A 13,389-nucleotide genomic window follows, 5' to 3' on the forward strand; every position below is an offset into this window, starting at 1 on the left:
ACGATTGTCTCCGACCTACTTTTCAATTGAAATGGCCAAATTCGGCACTCTATCCCAACGCATCAAATCTGGGCAATTAAAATTAAAGTCATTTTCAACCTGCAATATGCAAACTATTGATGCGTGCAGTTCTAATTTCTTGTCCCTCAAAAAACGTGATTGCTATGTTATATCAACCCCTCCGGCTTGTTTGGACTTGTTTGTGTTCACTATATTGGCTTAACTTATTTGGCTTGTCAAATTAAATTCTAATCATACACGTTTGAAAACATTTTTACCCGATTGCATCCTGATGTTGATAAAATATGCTGGGTGGGCAAAAGAGGATCGAGCCAAAAATTGCTCGCTTTTCGTTCATGTGACGTTTAGAATACGATGTACAAATGAGGCACTTGTTTGTTGCTACCCATTGTCAATCGTTATCAGGAGCGCGTTTTTAACTCCAAATTGTCAATATTGGCTGCAATCCCAATATATGTAAAAAATAAATAGAGTTTGGCTTTGCCCGTACTGTATATCAATCAAAAGATGTCGTCCCACGAACTAGCTTGACGGTCATCATGGTAAATTTGATCATTTCCTAAATGAAAGAAGTCGATACTGGCCTACCGAGCCTATTCAAAAACTAAAATCGGTCACGAAGAATGTGATCATACGTAAAATTATGTATATTTGAAACATGATTATGTGTGGATAGTTAGTAAATTTTGCTTGGTGGAAGCTTGTTTCTGGCCAAACTAACATATGTTGTCTATAAGTTAAGACACGACAAATTACAGATCTTTGAAAGCATGCGTGATGTCATCGTAGAAGAAAATCCTTTTTATTAGATATATATTTATCATGTAGCCTATCTGGTTGCGATCATTTGAGAGATTTCAGATGTTACTAGGAACAGTCGAGCGAAATGAGGAATCGCAAAATTGAAATAGTAATTTTTGAAGTGTTGGAAAGCGGGAAAACAAAGTTCATTTCGTCAATGGGGATTTGGACAACTTGAAAAAAAAAAACGATGTTTGCAGTATTGCTATCTAATGTTGCGGTGCCGTCGCTATTGGGGTTTTGGTATCGCAGGCTCTCTACCTCATGTGTTATATTTATTTCAATGGTCGCCCTTGTCGAACTTGGTGTAACAAATTGAGTAGACTATCTGTGTTCATCTGTCACAATTCTAGCATAGTTCCGAGTTGAGGGCAAATTTTTCATGTTACCCGAAGCAATGAAACGTAAATTGAATAAGATAGATGCAAGTTTTATCGATCATTTCTATTTTCTCCAACTTTTATTGCAATTTTCATGCGAACAGCATATGTGTTATTTATTACTGTTGTGATATGGTTCACAGAATTACGGCAAGAGGTCCCGAACATAGGTGCGAAATTTAATACATATGATAATAACACTTTGATTATTACAACGCCCGTGTTGTTCCGTGCCATATAATTGACTTATTTACAGTTAGCTTTGTTCCTAAAGCTAGTTCTATAGTTTGCTGGTTGTTATTGAATTTGCAGTTGAACGGTGCTGATGACTATTTTCATCGTGTTGAGTGCGGCAATCGCTGATATCGTTTTATTTGACCAGCTCGTTATGCTTATGCCGTTGTACTAAATCCTTTCTTATTATTGCGTGCCAGCCAGTCATCAACCGGTATCGTTTTCCAACATGTAGAATAATGGGATCAAAGAGAGCTTAATATAGTTATGTAGCGCTATCAAAGCGATGCGTGAGAATAAGCCTACGTTGCGGGATTTCAATATTTGTAGTTTATAACCAGTTACGTATATCAGAGAAACTCAATAAATATATTCGTTCAGGGGAGGGGGAGGATATAAATAACTGTAATATGAACGATTTCCATACAAGGCTAATCTATTCTATACAATACCCGCATTCTGACGATTTTTTTTCGAGTGCAAGCGATGCATTTTTATTCGTACACTTTACTCTTGTTTGTCTATTCTTGCGTACTGACAATTTACTGCGACGGTACTTATAAAAGGCACAGGGTTCGTGTTTACAGACCCTTGTCCAAAATTGGGGCAAAGGGTTAGAAAACGACCCCTTTTTTCCTTTTTAGTATGATTGTTTTGAAACTACCCGCGCTTACCATGTGCTCGAACGATGCACGCGATACGATTACCGAAAGGAAAAAGAAAAAGGCATTCATCGTCTCGTTTTCGACAGTTCGCGGGCGATGTGTATACCTCGCCGACGAATATCAATCACTCTCGCTGGTAAGCCGCGGAGGTCGGTTGGTCTGCCCGTTGTTGAAACTTTTTGCTAGAATTGATCGTATATCAAGACCAGTGTATAGGCGTGTACAGCACAAGATCGTATATGAATGTATTTTTCGGGTGGAAGGCTATCACGGTTTTTGCGTTGGTTAGTAAATCATACTTTTGAGTCTTGCTGTTTCTTCATAACATACCTGTAATAAATATGGGATCTGTCAATGGTACCGTATTGTAGATTAAAAATGACAGTGCATTTTTTAAAACGTTTTGCTAGCCAAAAGATATGTACCGGTACTCATTCCATTCATGATTGTACTGAGTATTAATATTATTAACGTTACATCATTACCATGAAATTAGTGTCTCGTATTCCATCTGCTACTTCATTAAAATCAAAGTAAAATAAAACTGAGATGGTGTCATATCCGCACTCTGTCTCAGGCGTGCCGTCGAAAAACGTGGCGCCATAAAGCGTGTACGTTTTATGAAGTTTTATTTGATTGACCCAGTCGTGGCTTCCACTCATGACAGTCTTGTTTATCGTCTGCATAGGATCGAGATTTTTATCACAGCAGCATGTAGAGTCAATGATAAGTCACGTTATGAAATAATGAAGTTTGACGATGTTAAAGTAACGGTACCTATTATTGTAGTGACGATTTAACATGTCGCCTGTATTGCTTTATAGCCAGTTGAGATTCAATATGATCCCGCGGTGCAAAATTAGAATGAGAAATGTGGATTTCAAATTAAAAATGTCATTTTTATTATTTCCTATAGAATCACTAGCGCTGCTATCTGTAGAAAACTAATTTTTAAATCTAATACCCGACGTCACCAAGACGTTTGGGAATTTGATATTTTATATTGATCTTCTCGCCTGTTGATTTTGGACGTACGGACATAAATATATTTTATATAAGAGTATACTATTATATTCGCAATGACAATGTTGGATCAGATACTACAAATACTGTCGCCGCAGAATGACAAAATGAAGAAATCGCCCTTCAACAATAATAACGTAAAAAAGGCAAAACGGTAAGTTTTTCCGCTGGTCGTTGACAACAATAATGACCGTCGAATTTTTATTTATATTCGTTTGACCAAATCGAGCTCATTTAAAAGATAATGTTGAAGAAAGTGCTCATGCCCGCAATCTGGGAGTCGTGAAAATTAGTTATTACGTAGAAATCCATCAATAACAGTACAGTCTGTCGTTGATCCTAATTTAGCAAGTCAGTTTATTCAATACTTGATTTTCGTTTTTGGTAATTTCTCCCAAATTTTGATAATCATGCGCTGTAGCATCATTTGTTTGTTACTGCGAAGGACGACACATGATTTGTCCTGTGACATTATTGCACATGCAATTCCACTATAGTAACGCGATAGTCGTTAACTTGTTTTGTATTGTAAAACTTACCTATTGTGTATTTAATGACACATTTGACAACGCCCACACGGCCGTTATACAGAGGGTCAGCGCGGAAAGTGTACAATTGGGAAAATCCAGAAAGGTCATTTATTTTGCATTCAACCCGAACTCTTTTCAATGAAGAATTTGACGTCGTCAGCTTTTCCGCCTTATTATATAATTTTGATAATGCAAACGTATGGTTGAACCTAATCAAACAATAGTGATCGGACATTGTATAGCGCACAGAATTCGAAAAAAATTTCGCCGAACACAAAGAGCCCTAGAATCGTACACAACTGGCTATGCAATCGTTCATAACCGGCCATTTTCGAGGATGTTGCTCATTTATCGCTAAACACGTGATCAAAGCTTGCCACGCATGACGGTGTCCATCATATCACGCCACTTTTTATTGTTTAACTTTCTCTAGCATACGGTCACGCTGTTGTGTGAAGTATGCAGCCATTCCTATTACTCAGAGAAAATTCCCATTTTCTATTCAATTGAATAATTTTTGCCCATTTCCCATAGCGAAAACCATAAAGAATCTTTGTTCTGAATGAACGTTTGACTTTTACACCATTTTGAAGCGCTATAGGGAAATCTTCATGTATCATTTATATATCCTGATTACGTAATCGCTAAATGTTACGTGATTTCGCAAGCCATACTCCCTATTGTAAAGGCGGATTGCCTATCACCTGAAATGTTGATGAAATGGTGACTATAAAAAACCATTAAGATGTAGATTATATCACATTAAAACTTATATTCATAGTTCACTGAACTTATTTCTGTAAAACAATGGTGTTTTATCGTCAATAAGCGCTTAAGACATTATCAAGTTCAACAAAGGGTTATGAAGGTAAACGTTCTCATCTAACTTGCAGACGACGACAGCTGTGCGCCCACCGAGAAGTCTGTGTGAACGATTGGGCGCATTGTTTTACGTCCAGAACGAAATATCTTCAACTTGTCTATAATGTTTATAACTTTCGATATGTAATGTGTGCGGGCTACTATCGTGTAGTAATTAAATGGTAAGCTGATTTAGTCATTTATCTCTTGTACAGTTACACGGTTGCGGTAAATATACCAATGCTAGGTTACAGAACGCTTCCATGGTGGCCCATTAACACACTGTGTTTCACGCTGCCTCTTGACGAAAAAGTCATTTCCATATAACACAGGTCATATACGACAAACATAGCGTCGCAAATTAGGTTTTACGGTCTTGTTAAAACTAGACTACTCCCATTTGATAAATAACAGCCGATTTTTAATTCGCCCCGTCATATATTGACCACGATGTGTTGAATGCGTAACTGCAATATAGTTCCGGCCTTATTAACGGATGCGTAATACGTTTCTACCAACTATCGTCCTACGTTATACGCTTAATAGCCTCCTGGTATAGGTTTTAAGTCGCTGACATAAGTTGAGTTGTCAGATGGTAGCCGTGTGCGGTGTCTTGTATTTAGGCAGCTTCGGAATAAGTTCAGAGCGCTGGTGAAGATGTTATGCATAGTTTTTGTTATACTGTATTTGAGATAACGCATTATGGAGATGTTAAATTACATTATAAGGTACATTTTTGCATAACAAAATTATTATTTTGCGTATTGCTAAAATCAAACGTCAAATAGTATATATAGATTAGAACTAAACCAAAAATATGACTTTCTGTAACATTTACGAAATACTTTTTGCTCAAATAGAGGGACTCTTCGTGAAACAGGGATATTACGAAGAAGAATTTGAATTTTTCTGGTTCCGTAGTTCCGACGAAACGATTGGGTCGACCTTCCTTCGTCTGCAAATAATAAGATATAATTAACCAATATGCCGTTGTATTTGCTGAGATATCGCGACGCCCGAACACACGACCCCGTCTTAGCAACGGCTGATAATATTTGCCCCGTCCCACAAACTGAAATCAAAATTTACGACTTGGCGCTTGGGAATTTTTTACCAATAACATAGTCCATCAAGCGAGAATTGCCGTTACTCCAGCTACGTCAATTTTTTTATCAACGTTCCATACTAAAACTGGTATAAGTATATTGCTCACATCACTTTGTCGTAAAGAATTGCCATTCTTTTTGTCGGGTGTCGTTAGTAAATCTTTACCGCGGCCTTTTTGGAAGCTAAAAATACATTAATTAGCGAATTTCAAAAATTTTGTATTTCGAAACCAAATACCACGCCGACCGTTTAATCTTAGTATTGTTTATTGGACCAATTCTATTTATTTATTGTTTATATCGTAAAGTTTACGTAATGAAAATTTGCAACATACCTGGGAATGTAATATGTATTTAAAGATACTGTGCCCAATCTATCGTTTTTTCACCACTAGAATAGGATATCGGTATACATATTTCAGGGTTTGGCAAATTAATATATTCCATTTGTAATAAATATAATATTGCTCGCCTTCACGACTACCTTACGCAACTCATAATACCAGGTTTTACTTTTCAATATATCTAAGGTCAATCAATACGCGGGTTTAACTCTATGTCCTTGCAAACAAAGGCACCACTTTAATAAGCAGGTTTCAAAATAGAAAGGCAAATCCCATGCGATTGAGTCGGGATTTTTATTAATATACATATGGATTTACCGACGGCTATCTAATTGAATGGCTGTATTGTATTCCTCGGTAAGCCGGGGTCAACAACAATACGAGCTTTTAAGAAATAGGTTACTTACTTTCAACAATACGACTTAACAAATACCCCCTAATTTCGTGATTGTAAATATGGACCATGAAAGATGGAACCCCCTTGCAGATAGAATCGGTACTCGCGTGATTTTAACATGAGCCCAAGCACAATAAAATAAAAAATTTGCAGCTTTTGTGGGTGAGTGATAGAAACGAAAAGATTTGCGTCTATTTATATGAAAATTATTCTGGGAGAGATTGTCAAATTTTTGACATATTTCTGCTGGGAAAGTGGTGAGAACTAGTTGTCCATTTCTGATCGGAAAATGTCGAATTTTGCGCTGTTGTAGATTTAATATATTCAAAACTGACGTTTACCGGCTACATTTTATTCTCGGATTATCAGTTATTGGTATGCAAATCGGAGAACTGAAGAGACGTGCACAGCGGGATACCTTTGTTCCTTATCAAAACGAATTTGTTTTCGCTTCCAAGGCGGAAATTTGCGTTGTCGAATATCCCTGAAATCATTTTATAATGAGGGGGTTCCAGTAACTCCCTTTTATTTTTAGTGGTGTTGCCATTTCGACGTATGTTATTATCATATTCTATGATAGCGCCACGCCTGATGAATTGTGTTTACAACCCTCTGATATAGTAAAATATTGAATAAATATTTGTCTTCTGTTTGGGTCGCCCTCTTAACGACATTGGTAGGCGTGCTATTTTGCTTTCGCGGCAGATGTCTTTCGATATTTGTAGTATCATTTGTATTCTCTTGTCTTCATAACTGGTTTTATATCTTATTAAATTTGTAATAAATTTTTCGTTTTCTGCATCTTCAAAGAATTTGTTAGGATTTGTCACTGACCATAAAAGACATGAATTTTAATGTCCAGTCGTCCATCTTTTTGGGCAAACAAAATTTGTAGACTTGTTGACTACAGTTTTATGGCTAGTTTTGAAACTTGCATCGTTCAATTTGGAAGATAGTTGAATGATCTCGAATTCATACTCGATCATACATGTTTTTTAGAATAAATTCTTCTTAAATTTTTTCGATAAACGAAGAAATCATTTCCCTTTGTATTTATCTTTCAGAAAGGGTAAGAAACAAGAAAAGAAGCCAGTAGTGAAAGAAGAACATCCACCTTACCTTGACCAAACCCTCATACAACCAACGCCACACGATATCAGTCTTCATCAAGTGGTTCACTTACCACCTCAAATCGATCAAAAGGAATGGGTCGCTACACAAGGTAATTTTTAACCCTGGGATAATTGTGCAAGCCAGCATAAGACTGATTCTGCAAAATACATGCTTTCAAGTCTTATGTTTTCAATTTTCATGTGGAAATCACACAGGAATCATTGTTCAAGTAACTGTAGATTTAAAGCAGGGTTTGCGCAATATTCGTTCACTAACAAGTTAAATTAAAATGGCAATTGTCCGTCGTTTGACAAACTCTACTCCATATCTGAATATAGAGTCTTTTGAGAGCGTCGAATGTAAACAAAATGGAAGACGTATACGTGGCATCCCATTGGGTAATGATGTCACAATTGTATATGGCGTTACTTGGCTAATGAACAATGGTGATTCGTGGATCACGCCACCTTTACAATGCCAGCTAGGCCATTTGTCAACAAAAGTTTCACGTGATAGTTCTTTTGATTGATTTGTGTGCCCAATGGTTTTTCCCACTGACATGAATAAGGTTATACTGTCGAAAATATTTGTTTAATTTTGTGAGAGTAGTAGCATGAGGTGTGTCTAAGTTATCCAATACCCATTGGTCAATTTTGAATTCTATTTTGGTTACTGCATACTGGTATTATGAATTTATGACCACGCTGATTTCCAAGTTTTGCATTTGAATGGTAATTTTTTGGCTAGTTTGGGTTTGGTCTGCTATTTCTTTTACAAAACATGCGTCTAGTTTCGATCGAAACTAGTAGTCCTTGCAATTGTATTGTGTCAATTTCGGTGCTAAAATTCTTCCGTAAACATAGGAAGCTGGCTTCCATTGATTACCGATCAAGCCTTTGTTGTACTGCACAATGCTATTCTGTACTAAAACATTGGTGTCGTGTTTCTGTATGATGTGAAATTCCTGGCTATCTCCCTTAAAAGGATTGTCTACTTGGATGTAATGTATATGCCACTGTCGCCACGCATTTCTCTTTTTGAATTCATTGCTGTACATTATTCACTTATTACCTATATGCCCATTGGGCGAATTGCCATGTTTAATTAAGCCATGTTATAGTTGAACAAATCTGGAATTATTTTTGGATTATATATGGTTGTGTGAAAGCATAGATGAGTGTCTAGTTACTTATTGCCTAATCAAGAAGTTTTGTTTGTATTGGTGATGATGTAAGACTGTGTATTTTCTGACACATCTCCTACATTGTGACGTTATTAGAATCACAATCACATGTAATATGAACCATCCACTTGTCTTCCGCAAAGAGGTAACGCTGAGTGGGTGATTGGCAATGTAAATTGCACAATAAGCTGGTATAATAGAACAATTTGCATATTCTAGTCAAAATGGCATAGTGATGCTGTCAGTCATCCTCTAAGTTAACATGTAAAAGTTGTTGAAATTTACTATTCTGAAATCCACTTATGCTTGTACTACCTTTTTCTATCCTAAAATGCTGAATCAGCAAAATTATATAAGCACTTATAAAAGTGACAATACAAACTATGGATTCTACCTTGTTATGACAGTTTGTGATTTTTGATAGAATCCTCCTCTGACACTATTTATATAGCACCGCTGTTGATATACTAAATTGACGTGGTTGCTGAATTTCAAGTTGTGTACAATGGAATATTTCGCAATTCAAAGCCTAACATATCAATCCAGTAATGTCAATGGCATATATACTGAATAACATATATTTCATTGAACTAACACCATAGAAGCAGTGGCCATTGAGATGTAATGTTTTTTATTCAATTTTGATTGCCAGGTGATGCTAAATATACTGCATCGATTTACTTAGAATTCTCACATAAACGTTGCTTTGCACAAATGGAAGGCGCAATACTGAACAAAGCTATTAATAATTTATATGCGTGCAGTAGTCTAGGTTTAAAATAGATTGATGCATTGAACTTTTTTTTTAAATTGTATTTGACCATGCCATTGTCATTTAAGAACCCATTAAATATCTCTCATTTTTTAAACAAAATATTTTGAATAATGGTTCTTTTTTATTTTATAAATTAAGTGCATGAAATTAGCGATATCGTGAAAGTGATCTGAGCCTGGGGCATATTTATTCAATATTATAGATTATCGCGTTGGTGGTATTTGATTGGTCCATTTATGTTTTGCGGACTTGTATTTAAAATATGTTTATTTGATGTCCAAAACAGTAAATCTCTTTTGACACGCACGATTTCCTTAAGCTTGCAATGACAAGAATTGAGAATAGGCGCACCCCCTCCAGCAAGGATTTTATATGTCACTAGTTCTATTTATCTGTGGATTTAAAACATTATGTTATTTTAAAATTTACTTTTTATTTTCAGTGATTTCTTTGTTTCACAATATAAATCTCGAATACGGCACAATGTCAGAATTCTGTACTGCTGAGTCGTGCCCAACTATGCAAGGCGCTGGCCAAATGTGAGTAAAAGTTGAATTTATAATTTGAACAAATATAGAAATTTGATATATTTGTGGTTTTGAGGAATTTTAATACTCAGTTTTACAGTTTTCTAAGATGAATTGTAACTATTGTTACACAAAATTGGTTTATATTCAAAATCTGATGTAAAAAATACAATTACAAGTTTCTGTTACTCGAAATTAATTTTGGAACTAGAAAATGTATTGCGAAAGGCATTCAAAATAAAGTAAGCCCATGCCAGAGTTTGTACTAATGTTGACAAGTGATTGGTCTAATCCTGGTTTTATTACAGGCAATATTGGTGGACAGATGATCGAGGAAAGAAATTGAAGTGCACAGCACCGCAGTACATAGACTATGTTATGACATATTGTCAAAAATGTGTCAGCAATGAAAAATTATTTCCAACTAAATATGGTAAGTGTATATTCAAATATTTTGACAATTCCAGGAGTTTAATAAACTAAATGTTATTTTGGACACCCCACACATTTTAACATGGTTCAGTTTTATTACTGTTAGCACAATAAATGCTCAATGACACCCTCAAATAGAACCCATCATCTTCTGCATAGTTTTGTATCCTTTTCAAATACCTAGTTCTCTGCAACTTTCATAGTATATATCCATCCATGTACTAACTAGATAACTTTTTTGATTCAAACCATTTTGTCGTTCATTCAAAAGTGGATTCCTTTCTCAGTTTATTAATACTTTCTCTTTCATTTCAGCGCACAATTTTGTTCCCACTTTCTACACAGATATTTCAAAGATGATGCGTTTTCTTTTCCACGTTTTGTCTCACATGTATTCATCGCACTTTTCAAAACTTCAACAATTTGGTCTTCATGGTCATCTGAACATTATTTTCATGCATTTTATTCTTCTGGTTCGAGAGTTCGATCTCCTCGACGCTAAAGAACACGCTCCGTTAGACGATCTCATCGACCTTATGGAGATTTTAAAGACAAAATGCACAGATGCGTGCACGCGTAACCATCATCGAACATCTTCCTCTACAAATTCAAAAAGCGCTTCCGGAACGACATCATCGAGTGGCAGTGGTACTCCGACTTCTTATAATACTTTTTCAAGTTCACAATATGTATCAAGTTACAATTCTAGAAACAATGGAATGGCAGCTTCTAATTCTAAAGGATGGATTGCGTCTTGAGTATTTTCCATCATATATACTGCAATCCGTCCACAGTAAACTTATTGTATGTCACATACATATGCAGCTCAGTATGGCAACTGAGTTTCGATGAGAATTTGCGCGATAAACATACTGTAAGAAGGTATATGGAGCAGGATGGTCTTGCATAGGCGACTGCCTCCTGTTCTCTAGGTACGAAGATGAAAATAAGCCAGAAATGGTCATTGCTTCTTTCGCGGATCTGCGGAAGCAAAATCACGCATGCATCATGCATTTTTAGACAATACGCTAAGAACTCAGAATTTTAGTGATTCAATTATACACAGTTTCTTTATTTTGAATATATTTGCATTCTCAATAGAACTTGTATTTCAGTCAAACTCAATCCTGCAGGAATATGATTTAATTATGGGCTGATGGTCTCTCAATACAAATATGACCAAATCGTGATATTCAAATCAAGATCAATTTTGGGAAATATTCTATGTTACCATACTGACCATAATTGGTTGTCTCGTGATTTACTCAACTGTACTTCAAGATATAAATAATTTTGCTATTGCAAATCAGACAAAGTTCCTTCAACATTAATTTTAAGGAACTACTTAGTTTAATATACTCAAGATATTTAAATTTTCAATTCTGATTAAATGAAAAGTATTGTGTGGGATATATGAAGCTGTTTTTCTGTACGTTGATACCCATATTATGGAATCTCTTATATATTTATAATTTTTCGACTGTTGTCTCTGGGATAGTTAGGGCTGCTGAAAATGTGATGACGCGGCTCTTACTATGTCGGAAAATATATATTTATGAATTAGTGTATGGCCTAGCATAAATCAATGATGGTATACTAGCTCTGAGATGAATAAGGCAAAAGTTATATATATTTATGATTTGGCAAATATAGTTTTTGTGAGAATCCTGCACAACGCCCACAAATGAGTGACATCTGTCTTAGTATTTTCCTTTCTCTTCAGTCTTTCATATATTCATAATAACATTCATGTTTCCATTTATGAGCATCAAGGAAATGGGTTTCAACCATGGTTAGGTAGCCAAAATTCAACTTGTCTCCTCGAAGTTTATTTTTATTTTACTACAGCGCCATTTTTGTTCATTTTCTCATATTTCTTTATGCACACTCCCTTCTCTCATTGTCTAAATATATCATTATTTTCACGGTTTCATCTGATTAAAAATTGAGACACAATTTCATTGCAAAAATCGCTACTTTGAAATATGCTTGCGCTACTTTCTAGCTTAGACTAACCCATATAACTTATGCAGTAATTCTATTATCAATACAAGAATCCATCTGTCTTCCAGTAGAAGTTCATTCATCCCATATTTTGATTACTTGTATTGTGGAATCCGCATGTTTTTTCAACCTACGAATCCATTAATGAAATGATGAAGGCCTTATACTTCCTTGCTGTTATTGATCCCCCTGATTTAGTAGTTGAAATGATGCTGACCATATGTAGATTATAATATATAGTCAATACCAAATAACGTGTTCACTGCCATGTTAACTGTAAATGTAATATAATTTATGATGTATTTTGCAAAAATATGATGACCCTAATTCTTGTCATTTATTGTGTTTTTATTTTGAAATCCTTAATTTGTCATTACATTTTGCTCAATTACAAATATTGAATATTTTATTATGCCTGCCTGTAGCCGAATTTAGTTTGTCGTTTTCAACAAAGTTTTGGGGAATCGTAGGTTTCGGCTCACTTCGGATAATTCCCACTCAAATATTGGGGCCATACACAAATTTTCATCTATGCTGAAATGTGTAATGTGTTTATCTCATCCAATGAAGCAATCTTTGAGTTGAACATCGAATAATGCCCAATTAGGCATAGTTCAATGTTAATATTCTGATAAAACGCAGCGCATCTTTTCCATTTCTCGATATGCTTTTACTCCCATTGTTATTATTATTATTGTTTTTCTCTCTTGTTATTAATAGTCCTTCTTCATTTAGGTGACGTCATATGAATAAAAAGCACTGTTACAGCAATTGTTCAACAATTTATCGCTATTTTATTGGGAATGATTTAAGATTAGGTCGAATACTTTTAGTTGTTACATATATATATTGAGAAGTTTAGTTGTCAGATTGCAAGAGTCATCTGTAAAAGTACAACTGGCCATGTTGGCAAATTTGGAATAAAACTTTTGTCGATGGCGCTGAGTTAATGTCTTAAACTTGCCATTGATAGCGGTGGCTGTCGCATTTCAG

At 35.4% G+C, this 13,389-nt stretch overlaps 1 protein-coding gene across 5 annotated transcripts in view; it reads left to right on the top strand.

Moving 5' to 3' along the window:
- The window catches only part of LOC120343552 (MOB kinase activator 2-like), a 45,685-nt gene extending 32,518 nt beyond the window's left edge, over positions 1-13,167 (top strand). For 3 of the 5 annotated variants that reach the window (XM_078111717.1, XM_039412778.2, XM_078111708.1), the window contains 4 exons: positions 7,427-7,584; positions 9,876-9,972; positions 10,269-10,393; positions 10,708-13,167. In XM_078111717.1, coding sequence (XP_077967843.1) covers positions 7,427-7,584; positions 9,876-9,972; positions 10,269-10,393; positions 10,708-11,150 — 823 coding nt within the window. In that variant the 3' untranslated portion in view covers positions 11,151-13,167. Of the gene's footprint in view, positions 1-2,997; positions 3,279-5,065; positions 5,244-7,426; positions 7,585-9,875; positions 9,973-10,268; positions 10,394-10,707 lie in introns of those variants that run through there. The other 2 variants (XM_039412762.2, XM_078111712.1) reach the window with 2 other exon arrangements.
- Positions 13,168-13,389: the final 222 nt, after the last annotated feature.

This window comes from Styela clava, chromosome 1 (genome assembly GCF_964204865.1).
Source record: "Styela clava chromosome 1, kaStyClav1.hap1.2, whole genome shotgun sequence".
Lineage (NCBI taxonomy): Eukaryota > Metazoa > Chordata > Ascidiacea > Stolidobranchia > Styelidae > Styela > Styela clava.